At 40.8% G+C, this 21505-nt stretch overlaps 2 protein-coding genes across 4 annotated transcripts in view; one reads left to right on the forward strand and one right to left on the reverse strand.

Moving 5' to 3' along the window:
• Positions 1–10267, reverse strand: part of slc22a16 (solute carrier family 22 member 16) — a 97643-nt gene extending 87376 nt beyond the window's left edge. For both annotated transcript variants that reach the window (XR_007956979.1, XM_052024527.1), the window contains exon 1: positions 10036–10267. Coding sequence is in view for 1 of the 2 variants with exons in the window: in XM_052024527.1 (XP_051880487.1) it covers positions 10036–10086 (51 nt within the window). In the remaining variant the exon portion in view is untranslated. The remainder of the gene's footprint in view (positions 1–10035) is intronic.
• Positions 9440–21505, forward strand: part of LOC127574962 (uncharacterized) — an 86322-nt gene continuing 74256 nt past the window's right edge. Inside the window, exon 1 of one of the 2 annotated variants that reach the window (XM_052024530.1) lies at positions 9440–9639. In XM_052024530.1, the coding sequence (XP_051880490.1) occupies positions 9636–9639 (4 nt within the window). In that variant the 5' untranslated portion in view covers positions 9440–9635. Of the gene's footprint in view, positions 9640–9759; positions 10011–21505 lie in introns of those variants that run through there. The other variant, XM_052024529.1, reaches the window with a different exon arrangement.

The following is a 21505-nucleotide window of genomic DNA, read 5'->3' on the forward strand; positions in this document are numbered from 1 at the left end:
ATTTACTTACACGGGGTTATTAGACACGAATACATGAAACAGTGCCAATCATACCAATCATTGAAACTAATACATCATCAGTAATTCCTGACAAACTAATCTTTCACAGTAAATGCACCTGCACCAACAATACCCACCCACACAAACTAAGCAAAATATATAATGAACCATTTCTCAGAATCACAATTGTAATTTACTCCAATGCAATTCTGTACCAAGTCCATGGAGAGGAATTGAGGTACAGAGCAATGAAATAAAGATGCTAACAGTTTAAACAAAGATGTATATGATGCATTAAAAAAAATGCCTCACACATGCGTAGAATACATTCTAATAGCACATCCAATACAGAATATTACACATACAGAAATCTTTAGCACACAGCATATCAAGAACACAGTGCAGCTTTTGCAATAAATTGAACAATCTGGGAACAAATTGTTGTAATATACAGCAATATACGTTCAACACTGAATATTCAAAATGAATTCCAGCTCAAACTAACAGAAAGAATTTGAGTTGCCTTAACCTCGGCCCAAAGTACAAAACTGCTCATAATATTTAACATTAACATGTCACTTAATTAGGAACCATAAAATTTGCTGGAGTGGGCTGGAGTGGTCAAACTGCTGCAGTAGAAAATGCAAAAATCATCCAAAGGATCGAAATACAATGCATTCTTTGCCTGCAGACGACTCCAGACACTGTAACCACAAAATCCACTTTAAATATAATAGGAAGTTTTAATGGGGGAGATGCACACTTGATTGGGGATGAGAAAGGAGCAGGCAATCTGAAAGGGAAAACCCACTGTGTGAACAAAAGGCAGGAACAGACTGGAACAGAAAGAATAAATTGGGGATGAGATCACAAAAGGGAAAGATTAAATTAACAACTGGGGAGATACAAAATGACTTTTTTGAAGCTAAACTAGATTAATTAATAAAGCTAAATATAATGGATTAAATAAAAATTAAGGCTGGAGAGCCTGGCAGTGACTCAGTTGGAAAATTTAGTCAACATTCTTGTCTGTTATTCATGGTAGGGCACCCCAAATCCGTTGCTATATAGCACTCCAGGATACTGCTCAAATCCTGGATCAACTTGGACAGAAGTGTGGTCAGCATAACGAACACAAGTTTCAGAGCTTAAGTGGCAGCTGGCAGTGCATTGGAAAGACTGAGGACTTGTACAGCTCAGAAGCTGGTTACCCCATGGTTTAAGTATAGAAAGAGAGAGGGAATGGATGAATGTTACTCTGGGGATAACCAGGCAGACTGTGCATAAATTGCCCCCAACTCTCTTACCAATATTCAGCTCTAAATACTGTACAAGGTTCTTGCTGGGATACTGTCAGAGCCAGGCCCATGCCACTATCGATGGAATCAGGAAAGCAATAATTAAAGGGGACTCAATGGTTAAGGAGCAGACAGGGACTTCTGTGGATAAAGATGTGGTTCCAGGATAGCATGTCTCTGACTTTTGTCTGAGTCAGTGATATGCTACCTGCCACAGAACCAACTCACTGGAGCCAAGGTCAAGGATGTCACTGGGCAGCTGTAGAACATTTGGTGGGAGGAGTCTGAAGGAGGAATGGCCAGAAGCCATTGTATGTCCATAATACTACCAAAGATACCAGGTAAGAGAAGGATAAATTCTTCCAGGTATCGTTTGGAAGCTAGAAAACAGGTTAAAAACAGGAAAAAAGACAGCAGATGAGTTGAGAGCATGGAAAAAAATGGTACCATAGCTTTATTGAAACATGGCTTAAGGGGCAGGAATGACAATAATATTCCTGGTTTTAGGGCTTTCAGGCTAGACAGGGGAAGTGGAATAAAATATTAGTCAATAAAACAACTGCATCTGTAAGGAGGGATGATATGCCAGTAAGATCAATAAATCATGTCATGTGGGTTAAACTAAGAAATAAAATGAACAATCATAATGACCAAACAATTGGTAATAAATCTATGATTAATTGCAAACTTGTCTGCCTAACATCGGTGATGCAGACTATGGGAAAAAGTTCTGGAGGGACTGAATCAGCTGTCACTTAGAAAGGTCAGTCATCATGGATTTGATAAGGAATTCTGCATCTGAATAGTAATTGAATTTTGTGAAGTTAACGGGAAGAGATGGTGAATAATGAGAAAAGTAGAAACCAATAGGATGCAAAGAAAATTGAATCTGGAATCAAAGTTGACTCTGTCAGGCAGCATATCACTCAAGGGAGGGGCAATAATTAAAAGTTCAAAAATTGAGAGCATGACAGCAAGGAAGAAAGCTGCAGCAAGATATCAATTTAATTAGTCCTGTGGGTAGACAAGTGGCAAATGGAATTCTATCTAGAGAAGAACATTTGAGAAGAGCAAAAAGCAGAATCAAGCAGAAGGAGAGAGCATATGATGGATGTCAGTTAGTTAACACAAGTGAGAAGCAGGGTAATTACAGGAAGTTCAGAAGGGAACTAAAAAAAATAGTATGGGGACAAGAAAGCATGAGAATAGATTGACAGCAAACACAAAAGAATCCAAAAAATTCTAAAGGCATGTAAACAGAAACAGCACTGTTAGAAGAAAGGAGGGGTTGATCAAAGACTAAAAAGGAAATTTACCCATGGAGGCTTAGGGCATGGATTAGGTACTAAAAAGGATGCTGCTCGAATCTCAGCAAAGAAAGATGTAGTTGAGATTCTTGTTGGGCTAAAAATTGAGGTACATGAAAGGCTAGATGCACTCAAAATTGATAAATCATCTGGTCCAGACAGGATGAATCCTAGGTTTCAGAGGGAAGCAAGGGAGGAAATTGCAGAAATTTTGGCCATAATCTTCCAAACATGTATAGATTCAGAGGTGGTTTCCAAGGACTGGAAACTGAAAATATTACAACTTTGTTTAACAAAGGGTGTAGGGATAAATCTAGTAACTACAAACCAGTCAGCTTAACCTCAAAAGTAGAGGTTACGGAAACAATAGAGACTGAAGTAGCAGTCATTTGGACAAGCGCTTAGATTATTTAGAGAAAGCCAGTATGAATTAGCCAAAGGCAAATTGTGCCTGACTAAATTAATAAAGTTTGATTAAGTAAGATAGGGTTGATACAGTTGATGCTGTACATGTGGACATCCAAATACCATATGATAAGGTGCCACGTAATATAGGCTTGTCATCAAGGCCATGAAATAAAAAAGGGCTGGGACAGCATGTATAACAAATTTGGCTAAATAACAGGAACATTTTTTCTGGACTGGAGATAAAGAGTACAAGGATCAGATATGGGACCAATACTTAACTTATATTAATGTCCTGGACTTGGAGATTTGGAAATTTGCAGATAACATGTAATGAACTCTGAAGAGGAAAGATATCAAAGTGATATAAACAGGATGGTCAAAATGGGTGGATAGACAGCAGATATTTAATGCTGAGAATTATGAAGGGTTACATTTTGATAGGAAGAAAAAAAATACAGGCAATATAAACACGAGGAAACCATTCTGAAAGAGGAACCCATTCTGAAAGTGATAGAAGAACAGAAAAAAATTGGGTGTATGCTTATAGTTCATAGAAAGTAGCAAGGCAGGTTTCAAAGATGGTAAGCAAAAACCATACAAGATCCTAAACTTTGTCTATAAACACAGAATGCAGGAGCAAGGCTGTAATGATGAACCTTTATAAAACACTGATACAGCCACAAGCAAAGTATTATGTCTAACTCTGGGTGCCAAACTTTAGGAAAGATGCAAAAGCTTTAGAGAGGGTGCAGAAGAGATTTACCAGTATAATTCAAAAGATGAGGGATTTTATTTATGCAGAAAGACTGAAGAAGCTGGGATCCTTCTCCTTGGAACAGAGGAGACGACAAGGAGATCTGCTGAAAGTATTTAAAATCAATAAGGATATAGATGGGGTAGACAGAGAGAAACTGTTCCCACTAGCAGAGAACTAGGGAATTTTTGTTTCAGACAATGAATGTCGGGGTCTGGAATGCACTGCCAAGGGTAGTAATGGAGGCAGATTCAATTGCAGGATTCAAGGAGGAGCTGTAAAAGTATCTGAAAGGAAAATATTTACAAGGTTATGAGGAAATGGTGGGGGAATTGACAGGATTGTTCTTACATTGCTCTTGAGTTTAGAAGAACAAGAGGTAACATCACTGAAATATACAAAATTCTTATATGGCCAGCTGAATAGTTGGAGAGATGATGTTTCTCCAGGCTGGGGTGTCTTGAACCAGGGGTCACAGTTTCAAATAAAAGGTCAGCCTTTCAGAATAGACAAGAAGAAATTTGTTTATCCAGGCCCTAGTGAATCTTGGAATTCTCTACAGAAGAGGACTATGATTCTATAAACTATGGCCAATAAATGGTAAAATACCATTAGGTGTAAAGATACAGAAAGAGTATGTGTACAAATTCCTCTACGTGACAAAGTTGGTACAGAAGGTTACTAAGTATACAGGATACCTTTCACTATTGTTGGCTGAGGTACAGAATAAGACAATGAGGATCATAAAACAACTGTATGATTTATGTTAGGCCACAGTTGGGAGTATTGAAATATGAATGCAAAACCACCAGTTATTGTTGTGAGGAGATTTACAAAGATATAACGAAAACTGGAGAGGCTGGCTAATTCCTCTAAAACAGAGGCTGATGGGAGATTAAGGTGTTTAAGATTGCGTGCAACCAAGAAAGAAGGGAGATAGAAGGGAACTACAGATCAATTAGCCTGACATCTGTAATAGAGAGTATGCTAAAATCTATTATTAAGGATGTGGTAAAAGGGGCATTAGAAGATGATAATAGGATTGGGGAGTATCAACATGGGTTTATGGACTGTTGTTTGTGATATATATATACACACACACACACACACACATAAATGATTTGGACAAAAATGTAAATGGGCTTATTAGTAAATTTGCAGACAACATGGAAATTGGTGGAGTTGTGGATAGTGAGGAAGGTCGTCAAAGGATACAGCAGGATATAGATCAGTTGCAAAGATAGGGAGAGAAGTGATGTGCAATATACTCCGGACACGTGTGAAGTATTGCTCTTTGAGGGGTTAAATGCAAGAGGAAGATATATGGTAAATGGCAGGACCCTTAGGAGCACTGGTGCAGAGGGATCTTGAGGTGCAAGTCCATAGCTCCCTGAAAGTGGCAACACAGGTAGACAAGGTGGTAAAGAAGGCATATGACATACTTGCCTTCATGGATCGGGGCATTGAGTATAAAAGCTGGCAAGCCATGCTGAAGCTGTATAAAACATCAGTTAGGCCACATTTGAGTATAGTGTGCAGTTCTGGTCTCGGCATTACAGAAAGGAAGTGGAGGGTTTGAAGAGTGTGCAGAAGAGGTTCACCAGGATGTTCACTGGATTTGGAAGTATTATCCATGTGCATTGACCATGTGCAGGCAGATAGGACTAGTTTAAATTGGCATCATGGTTGGCACAGACATTGTCAGCCAAAGGCCTTTTCCTTTGCTGTACCGTTATATGTTTCTATGAAAGGGAGATCATCTTTGACCTACCTGCTAAGAGCTATTTGATGTTCTTTGAGGTTGTAACTAATAGAATAGATAAGAGCAAACTAATTGATGTGGTGTATTTGGAATTTCATAGGCCTTCTATTAGGAGCTGCACAAGAGATTATTAGGGACAATATACTGGTATGAATTGAGAATAGACTAATGGACAGAAAACAAGAGAAATAAATGGGTTATTTTCAGACTGAGAATCAAGTGCCGGAGGAATTAGCACTGATTTGGACAAGGAGATCAACAGATCCAAAGCCAGGTGGCAGTACAAGCTTTAAGGTAGATGTTGAGACACTTCAGGGGAAGTACACAGATTAAGTGAATGGAGAAGGACATGGCAGATGGAATACAATGTGAAAGAATGTGCAATCAGCCTGTTTAGTAGAAAAAATAGAAAGGTGGATTTCTTTTTTAAATGGTGAGAGATTGAAAAGTGTTGCTGTTCATAGGATACGAGTATCCTCGTACATGAATCACTGAAAGTTAACATTTAGGCACAGCAAGAAAATAGGAAGGCAAGTAGTATGTTAGCCTTTACTTCATGTGGATGAATTCAAGAGAGATATTTTACCATTTATGTAGGGCTCTGGTGAGACTGCATCTGGAATATTGTTTACAAGTCCAGCCTCCCGACCTAAAGAAACATGCATTTGCCTTTGAGTGAATGCACCAAAGGTTCATCAGAATGATTCCTGAGTTGGCAGATGGACCTGTATGTTCTTGAATTTAGAAGAATGAGACAGAATCCCATAGAAATATATAAAATTCATACAAGGCTTGAAAGGGTAGAGGTAGAATTGCTGTTTCCCCTGGCTAGGGTTTCAGATCCATGATTTGCAGTCTCAAATAAGGGATTCAGAACAGAAGAAATGAGAAGAAATTTCCTCAACCAAAGGGCAGTGAACCTTTGGAATTCTTTACCGAAGAGAACTGTCGAGGCTCAGTCCATCAGTATTTTCAAGACAGAAGATCGACTGATTTTTAAGATAACAAGGAAATCAAGATATAGGGCTATTGCAGGGAGGAGGCTCTGAGGTAAAAGATTAAAAGATCAGCCACAATCTAACTGAATGGTGGAGCAGCCTCAAGAAGCCAAATGGCTTTGTACTGCTTCTTTCTTATTTTCTAATGTAGAGAATGGATCAAAAGCACCTACTCCCCTTTGCAAAGATCAAAACTGCACAGTATGTCAAATTAGGAAAAGGATAAGTGGGGATTTGAAGAGAACATTTTTCACCCAGAGAGTGGCAGAGTACAGTGCTTACTGTCTGAAAAGGTGATGGAGGCAGAAAACCTCAATCTTTAAAAAGTGGTCAGTTGAGCAAGTGCAGAAACCAGCAAGATTCTGGAAGAGTAAGGAAGTGGTTTTAGGCTGGATCACTCTTCTTTGCCTTCTTGGATGTAATGGGCCAAATGGCCAACTCCCTCTGATTCTAATTTCGCTTGTGACATGTTCTTCTGCAAACATGTCAAATGTTTCTTCATCTCAGTTTACAAACTTCAATATCCAGATAGTTTCTGACAAATCCCCATGAACCACAATATTGAATTGGAGCTATATTTTCCAATAATGGCTTCCCCTTCACTTCCAAAGAGTCTGCCTATCCTTCCCCAAGGCCCATGCTCTTATTACACCGTAATCTCCTTAATAATATTCAGTTCCCTTCTCCAACATACAGTTCACAGCCACAATTTTTGCATGGCTCTGATTACACTGTTGAGCCTTTCTTTGCTCTAGGATAGGTTCCTGCTGTTTGCCCTAGTCTACTATATGTGTCACACATTCTTCCTTTATAGTTTCAGTCTCCGCATTTCTTTGGTTCCAAATGGTTATTCCATCTACCAATACCTCAGACATCACCCTCCCACATCCTGCTGTATTCCACTTTACATTCCAGTACCAAGTTCTTTGTTTTACCTCAAATGCAATTTGGCTTTGTTTCTCCACACCAATGTGACAATTACTGCCTATCCAATCAGACTCTTCTTTGACCTATGTGCCCTCTCTCATTTCAATGCCGCTCCCTCAAGATTTTGTTGTTTCTTTATTGTGTGACTGAGAGCTCCCATTCTACTTTCCACCCCAACTGCCACGTCCACTACAATCACCCAGGTCTCTGTCCAGTACTCCCAAAAGCCCTTGTATCACTGATCTGCTTCTCCCTACAATAACCCTATCAATGACATTGGTTGCTGTTGCATTAGGTCAACAGATGAATGCAACCAAAAGCAAGCTTAAGCAGTTGTCCTGTTACTTCCAATTCTATCTGCCTAGCTGTGTAGACCTTTCTTCCTCTATTATCTCCATCACCACTCTACTTCAGCTACACCAATTCCATTATATCCTACCAATCATTTTCTCTAAGTATTATCTCCCAAAACATTCAGTAAATATCTGACACCAAATTAAATTCACTTACCAATGCTCAATCTAAATTAATCTGTTCACTTTCCACCAGCACCCCCAGTGAAAGGTTATCAACCTTAAATGTTCAGTTTCCCTCACCACAGATGCTGTCAAACCCAATGAGTATTTACACCATTCTCTGTTTTTATTTCCTTAAGTCTGCTCTCTTCCCTCCATACATTTCCTTCTAATCACACCATCATCACCTCCACTTACTTCTCTACCCAACATCAGTCAGTTGCACATCTGCCTTGTCACGTCCAAACCTATTGGTTTACTTCCCAAATGCTGACATACATTTAACCTTCATCCTTCAACAAACTCTCATTTCTGCCCCATTCCACATATCCAAATACCTGTTCCATCCTATGTGCCACCTTGATGAAAACGTTTTCTTTCCTCCACCAGCATCGAGGTAATTCCCAGTTCCCAGCACACTTCTACCCATTCAACTTCCCCACATTTCTGCAAGTCTGTATTCAGCTGCCTTCAGGATTCAGTCCCATTGAAAAATTGGGAATATTCTGGTCTCCACAGCATAATCAACCAATATCAACATCATCCTGGTTGCTGTCACTTTTCCACTCATACAATGGAGACTGCAGTTATTATCCCAATTTTCTTTACTTGAGGACCTGTACTGAATCCTGGCAATGCCAAAACTGAAAAGTGAAGCAGGATGGGAAGCAAGGGAAATTAGGGATATTACATGATCTGTACTGATACTGAAAGTGGAGTAAAGAAATCAAAATTCCACAGAAAGCACACAAACATCCCTTAAACCAATCAACTTCCCTGACCCACTTTACAACATCTCTAGCTTATTCTGTCTCCAGCAAAGTAGCTAACATTATATAATTTGCTTGCTCATTAATCTACTGGAAAGCTTTAAGCAATTTACCTTCCCGCCCAAGATAAGAAATTTGTGTGGGGGAAGAGATTATGAACCCACATCTTACCACCATTTTATATGTACGATTTTATTTCAATTGCATGATGTCAAATTCTTACAATATATTCCTGTTGAGAGAGAATTTAAATAAATATTACACGCACCGGCCTTTCGTGATAATAAACCCCGTGTGTATACATTTTAAGCAAACCAGCGAGATGATTAAGATTCCGGAGAATATCAAAAATGTCTCCTTGTTATGCGTGAGTCTGCGCTGGCTGGGTAGGAAAAGGCGAGCTCTCGTTTTTTTATAAATATGTTGGTTTGTTTTTAATTTTTTTTTAATTGGCATTCTTAATTGCTTCTGGCGAGGAAATAGCCAGCTGGGTCATTTGTTTATGGAGTTAGTTTAATATTTAAGTAACGAAAATAAATGAACCGTTAAATATGAACTTGGAGACCTACTACTGTTGGTGATTTTTAGATGTTTCCTAGAGCCAAAGGACAGACAGAGAGATACCCAGTGAAAAATTTTTTTGACACCTTGCAGAAAAATATGTCCCAGCAAACCACCAGGAGGCTTCGAGCTGCTGGCATGCGGACACCAAGTGAGGTCCAGATAAACTCTGGCCGCGGTCAACAGCCGCAACGCGAACCGCCGGTCGGTTTGGCTCCAGTCAGCATCCATAGTCCTCCCCGATAACCGTTAAAAAACGGTCGGCAGTCGGTGCCGGTTCCATCCCTGAGGCGGGCGCGAACCGGGTCGTTTGAAACTCCCCCGGCATCGAATTAATGAGTGAGTGAAGAGCTCATTGTGCTTGGTCCGGTTACTGCACCTATCTGAGATGTGAATTACAACTAAAGGTTTTTTTTAAAAAAATAATTATTATTGCGGCTGCTGTGTGTGGCGGCGATGACCGGTCCCAGGGATGGAGTGGGAAGAGGGACGCGGCATCACCCTCGGTGGCCAGGCGGTAAATCAAACCGAAGCCCGCCGACTGTAACAGTCGGCGATGCGGAGCGGGTTGAAGAGACCTGGGGGGTTGGGGCGGGGAAGAGATGGAAGAGAAGGGGGGCGAAGGAAGGTGGAAATGCTGAACCTCCAGCCTTTCGCCACCATTCAGCCCGCTGGTTGTCGAACTTTTATGTCACGCTTAATGAGAAAAGGTGTGTTTTTTTTTATCCTCCTTACCTCATGGCGATAAAATTCGGCCGATCTGCCACCATCTGCCTTTGCCGCCATTGCGATGCTGCGCTCCGTTCGTTCGCTCGCTCCCTCGCCCGCCAGCCGACTGATGACGCGGGGGGGGGGGGGTGAAGAGAGAGAGGAGGCGACCGCGGCCCCGCCCCAATACCCCCTCCCCCCACCGCCGCATCCCCGGCTACCAGCACCGCATCAATTCCCTCATCGTCCACAACGTTCAACCTCGCCTGCGCTGAGCAGCCCCCCCACCCCCCGCCTCAACCCTTCATTGTCTCCCTCCCCGCCGCTTTCCTCCGTGCGCTCCTTCATCCACTCGGAATTCTTTGGCCAATCCCCTTGGCCCGTTTCCTCTCCCTCCTGCGCCTCCCGTCCCTCACTACAAACCCTCAGTCTCTTTCCTTGCCTCCTCCACATGATTCCATCTTCGCCAATGTAACCCCTCAGATCTGCATCTCCTCCTGCTACCCTGCATCCTTCCTCAAGCCCGTGACTGGTATTGATTTTAGGGGTTGGCATCGGGATTAAAGTTAATGATCGGAAACACAACCAATAATGTCTGTCTTAAGCAGAATGAGAAATTTTGTGAAGGCAATATCAAGTCTTCTTGTAAAAACTGTATAATTTGTTTTTCTTGTGAATGTTGCTTGTATAATGCTATGTGCCTGTGATGCTGCTGCAAGTAAGTTTTTCATTGCACCTGTGCATACATGTACTTGTGCATATGACAATAAGCTCTACTGATTGCCCATTGATTAGCCCTATCCAAAAGATAAGATTATTGGTATAATAGAATTTAGTAGCTGGAACATATGAATTAGAAGTGGGAGAAAGCCATTCAGTGTTTTGTACTTATCTACCTCTGCCTTTAAAAATATTTAAAGATGCTGCTTCTATCAGCCATTGAGGAAGAGAGTTCCAAAGACTCACAACTCTCACTCCAGTCTAAATTGGTGACCTCTCATTTTTAAACAGTGACCTCCCGCCTGCACATTTCTAGATTCTTCCACAAAAGGAATATTCTTTCCATTTCCATCCTGTTAAGATATCTCACGAACCTGTATGTTTCAATCAAGTTTCCTTTTGCTCTTCTAAATTCTAACAGAAATGGGCATAGTCCAGTCTTTCTTCATAAGACAACCCATATATTCCACATTTTATACTAGTAAACCTTCTCTGAACTTCCAACACAACAATCTCCTAATTTAAGAAAGAATGTTAATACAGTACTGCAGTTGTGGTCTCACAGATGCCATATATAACTGAAGTATAACTTTTTTCATATTTGATTTTCTCTCAGAATAAATAATAACATTCTGTTAGCTTTATTAATTAACTGCAGTAGCTGCATACTAGCCTTTTGCAAATCAAGGCTAGTGACACCCAGATCTCTCTACATCTTAGAGCTCTGCAATCTTTCACCATTTGGATTTTATGCTCTTTTATTCCTTCTGCCAAAATGGGTAACTTCACATTCTCCCACATTAAATTCCATTTGCCAGATCTTTACCTACTTATTTAACCTATCTATATCTCTTTGTAGCCACATGTCCTCTTCCCAATTTATTTTCCAATCTCTCTCTTTGTGTCATCAGAAAATTTGGCAACCATGCATTCATCTAAATTATTTTTTAAAATTCATTTTCAGGATCTGGGTGTCATGGTAAGATCAGTATTTATTACCCATTCCTGATTGCCCTCGACAAGGTGGTGATGAGCCACATGCTTGAACTGTTGTAGACCTGGTGCAGGTACTCCTTAAAGCATTGTTGATGATGTAATTTTGAGATTTAAATGCAGTGGTGATGAAGGACTGGTATTCCCATGCATCAACTTGAGATGTAATTTTCTGAGCTTTGAAAAAGATGTTACTCATTCAGATATACTTATAGCAAATATCTTGTAGTGACATCCAAGGATTGGAGACAAGCCAGAAAGACATAACAGATTAAACTGTGGCTTTCTTTGAAAATACAGAATTCATGGAAGTATTCTTCCTTTATCACATTGGAAGCTTAAATTGGGAACGATGTTCTCAGGGAAAAGTACGGAAGAAATGTGGCAAATATTCAGGGGATATTTGTGTGGAGTTCTGCATAGGCATGTTCCAATGAGACAGGGGAGTCACGAGAGGATACAGGAACCGTGGTGTACAAAGACTATAATAAATCTAGTCAAAAGGAAAAGAAAAGCTTACAAAAGGTACAGAGAGCTAGGTAATGTTAGAGATCTGGAAGAGTATAAGGCTAACAGGAAGGAGCTTAAGAAGGAAATTAGGAGAACCAGAAGGGGACATGAGAAGGCCTTGGCAGGCAGGATTAAGGAAAACCCCAAGGCATTCTACAAGTATGTGAAGAGCAAGAGGATAAGATGCGAAAGAATAGGGGCTATCAAGTGCAACAGTGGGAATGTGTGTATGGATCCGGAAGAAATAGCGGAGGTACTTATTGAGTACTTTACATCAGTATTCACTACAGAAAAACATCTGGGGTATTGTAGTGAGGACTTGCAGCAGGCTAAAAAACTTGAGCATGTAGATATTAGGAAAGAGGAGGTGCTGAAACTTTTGGAAAGCATCAAGTTGGATAAGTCACCAGGACCGGATGAGATATACCCCAGGCTGCTTTGGGAGGCAAGGGAGGAGATTGTGGAGCCTCTGACTATGATCTTTGCATCATTGATGGAGACGGAAGAGGTTCCAGAAGATTGGAGGTTTGTGGATGTTTTTCCCTTATTCAAGAAAGGGAGTAGAGATAGCCCAGGACCAGTGAGTCTTACCTCAGTGGTTGGTAAGCTGATGGAGAAGATCTTGAGAGGCAGGATTTATGAACATTTGGAGACGTATAATATGATTAGGAATAGTGAGCATGGCTTTGTCAAGGGCAGGTCCTGCCTTACGAGCCTGATTGAATTTTTTGAGGATGTGACTAAACACATCGATGAAGGGAGAGCAGTAGATGTAGTGTATATGGATTTCAGCAAGGCATTTGACAAGTTACCCCATGCAATGGTTATTGAGAAAGTAAAGAGGCATGGGATCCAAGGGGACATTGCAATGTGGATCCAAAACTGGCTGGCCCACAGAAGTCAAAGAGCAGTTGTTGACGGGTCGTATTCTGCATGGAGGTCGGTGACCATTGGTGTACCTCAGGAATCTGATCTGGGGCCCTTTACTCTTTGAGTTTTTTTATAAACGACCTGGATGAGGAATTGGAGGGATGGGTTAGTAAGTTTGCGGATGACACAAAGGTTGGAGGTGTTGTGAATAGTATGGAGGGCTGTCAGAAGTTACAACCCAGATAAGTGTGAAGTGGTTCATTTTGGTAGGGCGAATATGATGGCAGAATATAGTATTAATGGTAGGACTCTTGGCAGTGTGGAGGATCAGAGGGATCTTGGGGTCTGAGTCCATAGGACGCTCAAAGCAGCTGCACAGGTTGACTCTGTGGTTAAGAAGGCATATGGTGTATTGTCCTTCATCAATCATGGAATTGAATTTAAGAGCTGAGAGGTATTGTTGCAGCTATATAGGACCCTGGTCAGACCCCACTTGGACTACTGTGCTCAGTTCTAGTCACCGCACTACAGGAAGGATGTGGAAGCCTTAGAAAGGGTGCAGAGGAGATTTACAAGGATGCTGTCTGGAATGCGGAGCATGTCTTATGAAAGCAGGTTGAGGGAACTCTGCCTTTTCTCCTTGGAGTGACGGAGGATGAGGGGGGAACCTGATAGAGGTATATAAGATGATGAGAGGCATTGATCGTCAGAGGCTTTTCCCCAGGGCTGAAATGGTGGCCACAAGAGGACATAGGTTTAAGGTGCCGGGGAGTAGGTGTGGAGAAGATGTCGGATAAGTTTTTTACTCAAGAGTGGTGAGTGCGTGAGTTGCTGTTGGAACTTTCTGTGTGCAAATTTACTGAGAGCAAATATACATTGTAGCAATGATTACATTTCAAAAGAACTTCATTAACTATAAAATATTTTGTGGCTTTCCAAGTGTGGTGTAATACTGCACATGCCATCAAGCATGCTGACTACTTCCAGCACCAGCAAGTGCCAGAGAATTTAGAACAGGTCTGTGGAGGACATGCTTTACAAAATCACCAGAAAAGAGAAGAATTTAAAAGTTAAAAAGGGAAGGAGAAAGACTTTGCTAGACTGTTAGCACATCGCATATGTCAATCACTACGAAAAGGTCTGCTGTTAATCTACTTTAGTAGATCTACAAGTCTTCAAATATTCAGTTTTATATTTGGTTCATTTTCAGAAGTTTTTTTGGTCATTATCAGTGTTCGATAAAAATTCTATCAGATAATCACAATTAAATCTGATTGGTCCATTGTCAATATACATTATCCACATTTTGAAATCCATATTCTAAAAGAAAACTACACAGTTAACATAAAATATATTCCCAACACATGGTTCCTTTACAGTATGAATTTTCCTCTGCAGGTATTCAAAGTTTTCATTATTATCAATGAAAAAAGTACAAGCCTTACGTATTTACAAACATAGAACACCTACAGCACAATTCAGGTCCTTCAGCCCAAAAAGCTGTGCCAAACATGTCCCTACCTTAGAAATTACTAGGCTTACCCATAGCCCTCTATTTTTCTCAGCTCCATGTACCTATCCAAAAGTCTCTTAAAAGACCCTATCGTATCCGCCTCCACCACTGCTGCCGGCAGCAATATAAAACTGAATATTTGAAGACTTGGGCCGAAGGGCCTGTGTTGTGCTGTAGGTTTTCTATGTTCTATGATGATAACCTTGTCCACGTTGGCTACAGGGGTCATAGATCTGAGAAGTGCTGTCAAAGTAGCCTGACAAGTAATTGCATTTTGTACACATTGCCTCCAGTGTGTGTCAAAGGTAGAGGAATTGAATGTTTAGGATGATTTATGAAATGACATGGACAGTTTTGTCCTGAATGTTGTTAAGCTCATTTAGAGAGGTTAGTGCTGTAACTGAAGACTATTCCATCATGCTCAAATTGTGCTTTGTAGATGGTGAAAAGGCATTGGGATATCAGTAGGTGAGTCACTTGCTGCAACATCTGATCTGCACTAATACCTATGGTATTTATCTGCCTAGTGCAATTGAGTTTCTGGTCAATGACATTTTATTTTTGGGGGTATTCAGTGATGGTAATGCCATTGAATATCAAGAATAGGAGGTGGTCATTGCTTGGTATTTTTGTGGCATGGATGTTACTTGCCCATGCCTGAATTTTGCCCGGGTGTTATTTCATACAAGCATTGGCTGCTTCATTTGGTGAGAAATTGTGATTGGAATTGAACATTGTGCACTCATCAGTGAACATCACCTCATGACCTTTATTAATGAAGCAATTGGGTCCAAGGCACTTCCCTCAGGAACTCCTGCAGTGATGTCATGGGGCTGAGATGATTGACCTCTGACAAACCCCACAACCATCTCCCTTTATACTAACAGCAAAAGCAGCATGAAGTAGACAGAGCTATGCAATCTCACAACCAATAGGTTAGTCATTGGAGTATTTGCTTTTTGATGCCCATTGACTTCAATTTTACTAGAGTGACTTGATGCTACACTCTGATATCAAAGGCAGTCGATCTCACCTCTACAATTCAATTTCTTTTGGTGTGTATTGGACCAAGACTGATATGCTCTGGAGTTGAGTAGTCCTAACAAAGCCCAAGTAAGACATTTATGAGAAAATTGTTGGTGAATAACCACCACTTGATAGCACTATCGACAACATCTTTAATCACTTTTCTGATAATTGAGAGTAGATTAGATGGTAATTAGCCAGTTTAGTTTTGTTCTGCTTTTTAATGAACAGGACGTGTATGGGCAACTTTCCACATTGTCAGATTGCTGGGTACTCAGTTGGAACAGCTTGGTTAGAGGTGTAGCTAGTTCTGGAGTGCAAGTCTTCAATTCTAAAGTTGGAATGTTATTTAGTCTTGCAGGCTTTACTGCATCCAAGGCTCTCTGCCAATTCTTGATATTATGTGGAATGAAATGAATTGGCTAGAGTCCAGCTTCTGTAATGGAGGGATCTCAGGGGGAAGCAGAGATGGATCATCTATTCAGAACTTATGACTGAACATGCTTGCAAGTGCTTCAGCCTTTCCTTTTCTTTCTCATTTGCTGGGGATTGAGGATGGGGATGTCTTGAGGCTGCTACCTCCCGTTAGCTGTTTAGTTGTCCAGCACCATTCATGGCTAAGGTGGTAGGACTGCAGAGCTTCAATCTGATCCATTAGTTGTGAGATTGCTTAGCTCTACTGCTTGCCATTTTTGCTGTTTAGAACAGATGTCATCTACATTGCAGCTTCATTCAGATGGCATCTTGTAAGTCTGATAACTATTGTAGACAATTTGATTATTGGGGAATTCCGTTACCATTGCCGGATAAAATGGATTGTTATTTCCTGGCAGAACTTTGCTCAAATATTATCAGTCTCGGCTGTTTCATTGCTGCACTAACCTTATGAATTTCTGAGAATTAATATGTCTAGTTCTCCAACTTGAATCATTCCAGTTAATACAAATTTTCTAATTATACAGATTATAGATTCCATGAAAGTGTTAGCATGTTTGAGACACTGTTAGCAATAAAGAGCCAAGCGATAAGGAAATAGGCGAGCCTGAAACTGGCATGCATGGCCAAGGTCAATTGCTCTATATTTTCTGATCATTTATGATCCATATCTTTAAATTCCAAATAGTACCATCTTTGTACCAAACTTCAACAAAATGGAATAATGGTCTAATACTACATACCACAGAAATGTGCTGGCTGGCAACCACATCAAGATCTCTGGTCTTAGTTATGACAAGAGAAAGGTAAGAATATTTACTTGAAACAAAAGGCTGCAGATGCTGGAAAAAAGACAAATTACAGATCAGGCAGCATCTATGGTGAGAGAAAGAGTTAATATTTCAGTTCTATGACATTGCCTTGTAAGAAATGCCTACATTTCGGAGAATTCTCAAAATATATAAAGGCAAGTAATTGTGAGAAATTTGTTGTCGAGTATGAATCCTTAAAACCCCTGTGCTACTGAAAGTTGTTCTGTGGTGAGTGCCTTCTTTTGTTGTACATTTGTCCTCTGTTATGACTATAGACTGTCAATGCTTTAAGAGGAAATTTAGTCTGTGAGTGAATATAGTGATACAGTTGTTGGGCAATAGGATTTGTTCACTAACCTGCACATGAGGTTATTAAACTTCTGGCACTGCATTCAGTTCCTTACTAGCCTTTTAATGCCAAAAGGCCTTCAAGGCATCTGATAACGCAATGTACTAAAGACTTCTAAGATGGGCAGAGTTGCATTCCAGAATTGGGGTGCATGTTCTTGTCTGTGTCTGTCTCTTGTGCTCAGAAAAATTGAAGTTTGTAATTGAGTATTTGGAATACCCAGTGCCTAACAACTCTTAAAATGTTTTCGTCTTTCTTCTGGTACTTTTGTCAATTATCATGATTCTGCCCTCTGGTTACTACTTATTTGTGGAGAATCTCAATGTACTTTTAATAATATACAATATCTCAGAAACTCTGTGTATAGTTTTGTAGATGTAGTAATATCCTATCATCACTATTCTGTTCATGAGTGGGAGTGCAAAATGCGCCACAAATAATTCAGTTTTACTGGGGACTGGTATGATTTTTGAAAAATCATAGTGGGGGGGGGAAGAGAGGAGAAAGGTGACAGCACAACTACAACAAATAGATGAAATGTTGTTGAGGGCTCTGTCAACAATTGTAGATTTAAAAAAATACACAAGGAGAATTCCAAAACCTTAAATATTTTGGAAGCAAGAGAGTAGCTAGGGAAGAGTAGGGCCCCCAAGGAATGAAAAAGAGAGCCTGGGAATAAGTGTAGTGTCCTGAATGAATACTTTGCATCAGTATTCACCAGTGGAGAGGGTGTAGAGTTCAGGAAGGTGTACGTTGACAGTCTGGAATGTGTGTACCAGGAAAGAGGAGGTATTAAGGATATTGACGCACATTAAGGTGGACAGATCTTCGGGGCCTGAAGAAATCTATCCCAGGGCATTATGGGAAGTCAAAGAGGAAATTGCTGGGGCTCTGAGAGATTTTTGTATCGTCTTTAGCCACGGATGAGATACCGGAAGACTGGGGATAGCTAATGTTCCCATATTTGAGAAGGGCAGTAGGGATAAGTCAAAAAGCTGCAGGCTAGTGAGCCTTGCATTAGGTAAAAGGGAAACTACTGGAAACAATTATTAGGGATAGGATTTATGATCACTTGGACTGATTAGGGGGAATATGTATGGTTTTATGCATGGGAAATCTTGCCTCTCAGGATTTTTGTGGAGGTGATCTTAGGGGTTTATGAAATTGAGGGGTCTTTTTCCAAGGGAGAGGAGTTTAAAATTAGAGGACATGTCTTTAAGGTGAGAAGGGAGACATTTTGAAGGAGACCTGAGGGGCAAGTTTTCCACGTAGAGGGTGGTGGGTATATAGAATAAGCTGTAGACACAGGTGCAAACATAGCTTTTAAAAGGCATTTGGACAGGTAAACAGATAGGAAAGGAAGAAAAGGATATAGGCCAAATGCAGGAAAATGGAATTAGCATTGATGGGCATCTTGGTCAGCATGGACAAGTCAGGCTGGTTCCCTGCTGTAACAATTAAGGAAAACTGAAGACATCAGAGATGTCTCGACAGAGCAGACATGACAAAGATAGAGGAATCGTGAGAATGGAATGGCATCCTTCCAGGAGGCATGGTGGGAGGAAATGTAGTTAGATGGCTGTGGAAATATGTGGTTTTGTAATGAATATTGGTTGCTCATCTATCCCCTGAGATGAAAACAGAAAAATCAAGAAAGGGAAAGGAAGAGTCAGAGAGGAACCATGTGCCATTTGAAACTGGCAGCAAAAAGAATGACATTTTCAAGTTCTGTATGAGTCCAGGAAGTGGCATCAAAATACCGGAAAACAAGTTGAGGGAGGGACCTGACGTGATACCTTGTTTTCATAGCTACATCTTTGATCTGGTGAAGGTGAGTGGAGGTGAAGGAGAAGTTGTTCAATGGGACACCAAGTTTAGCCAGACAAATTAGTGTTTGGTGGAGGGGAACTGTTCGAGGAGGAGGCAAAGATTTCTCAGACTGTAGTGGTGTGGCATGGAGATGTTGAGAATTTTCACATTGGTGGTGAAGAAATGCCAGTTGAGAGCAGGAAAATGCAAACTTTCAAAGCAGCAGAGGGCATTAGAGGTGTCCTGGATGTACGTAAGAAAGGATGACTGTGGGAGAAAGGAATAAAAAAAAGTGGTGGGGGGGGGGGGTGAAGAAATGTTTGGTGGGACAAGAGCAGATTGAAACAATAGGTCTACCTAGACAGTCCTGCTTGTGGATCTTGGGAAAGAGAAAGAAGTGAGCTGTGTGTGGTTGGAAGATGATGAGACTGGAGGCTGTGGAGGGCAGATCTGAGGATAAGAGGCCAGTGACTGGGGGATGATTACCTAATTTTCATTTTCTATTTCAGATTCACAGTTTTTGATTCTCCTATTCGCGTCTCCTTTTGACTGATGTTTTTATTTATTCACTTGTCCCATTACTGGCTTTCATTTTGTAAATTTCTCTTCTTGCCATTTAATTTTTCCTGCCTTTCAGTCCATCAAAGACCTTCCCCTTTGTTTTCTCATCCCCTACCTCTTCTTTCCCTATCTTACAACATGTTTATCTCCAATGTTTCCCAGTTCTGTGAAAAGTCATCAACCTGAAACATGACCCTTGTAACTCTGACCTAGATGCTGTGTGACCTGCTCTCTTTGGTTCATGGACAGAAAACAAAGATCCAGAGTGGGTAATGCAGGTCATTGTAAGTCATTCTCAAACCTTTGATGTAACTAACAGAACCCCTAGAAAATCATAACATGATTAGGCAGAGTGAACATTATTGTGAAGGGAAATAGTATTGACAAAATTTCACTTTTGAGGATATAACTAAAAGTATTGATAGCATTATGTGGTATAAAGTAAGTAAATAACTTCATTAGAGTTGTAATGCAACTCATAACATTCTTTTTCAATAAAATTGCATCTCAAAGATGCGGCAATTATGATTTCTCTTAATATTTAGTAAATTTCTAATAAAGCTTTTGGAGTGAAATTGGAGGAAGGCTAATTTTAGTGGACTTCAGGAAGAGGAATTTGGGAGAACACACACCAGTCCTCATTGAGGAGTCAGTGGTGGAAAGGGTGAGTAGCTTCAGGTTCCTGGGCATCAACATCTCAAAGGTTCTATCTTGGGCCCAACACATTGGTGCAGTCATGAAGAAGGCACACCGATGGCTCTGCTTCATTAGGAGTTTGAGGAGATTTGGTGTATCATTCAAGACTCTTGCAAATTTCTACAGATGTATGGTGGAGAGCATTCTGACTGGGTTGCATCACCATCTGGTATGGAGGCTGCAATGACAGGATCGAAAGAGGCTGTAGACTCAGCCAGATCCATCACGGGCACAATCCTCCCCACCGTTGAGGACATCTTAAAGAGGCAGTGCCTTGAAGGTGGTATCCATCACTAAGGACCCCCGCCATTCGGGACATGACCTCTTCATGTTATTACCATCGGGGAGGAGGTACAGGAGTCTGAAGACCCACACTCAATGTTTTAGGAACAGCTTCTTCCCCTCTGCCATCAGTCTGCTGAACAGTCTATGAACCTATGAACACTACCTCATTTTGCACTTTTTTTTTTATTTTTGTAACTTGTAGTTATTTTTATGTCTTGCACTGTACTGCTAGCACAACACAAATTTCATGACATATGATTTGATAGGATTAGACAGGAACTGATTGGAAGAGGCTATTTTCAGATAAAGGAATGTCTGGCAAGTGGGAGGATTTAGTGCAGAGAATTCAGGGCCAGCATATTCCTGTTAGAGTGAAGGGCAAAGCTAGCAGGCTTAGGAAACTGTGGCTGATGAGGGATATTGAGGTTCTCGTCAGGAAAAAGGAAGCATTTCCTTAAGTGTATTCCTACATCCCTTATTCTCAAGGGATTTGCATGGTATAGGCAGCTGGGACCATGAAAATCCCCAGAGAATAAGGGATGTAGGAATACACATAAGGAGGAAATCAGGAGGGTAAAAAGGGGACAAGAAATATCCATGGCAGATAAAGAAAAGGAGAACCCTAATACATTCAAATCTATTAAGAGCAAAGGGGTAAATAGGGAGAAAATATGTCCCCTAAGGGATTAGGGTGGTCATCAATGTGTGGAGCCATGGGAGATGGGTGAGATCTTAAATACTACTCATCTATATTTACTATGGGGAAGGTCATGGAAGCTAGGGTATTCAGGGAAGAGAACCATAATGTCCTGAAATGTATTGATGTTATGAAAGAGGAGATGTTGGCAGGATTGAGGGGCATGAAGGTGGATAAATCCCCAGAGCCTGACCAAGTGTACCTTTGGATGTTGTGGGAAG

Source organism: Pristis pectinata, chromosome 10 (genome assembly GCF_009764475.1).
Source record: "Pristis pectinata isolate sPriPec2 chromosome 10, sPriPec2.1.pri, whole genome shotgun sequence".
Lineage (NCBI taxonomy): Eukaryota > Metazoa > Chordata > Chondrichthyes > Rhinopristiformes > Pristidae > Pristis > Pristis pectinata.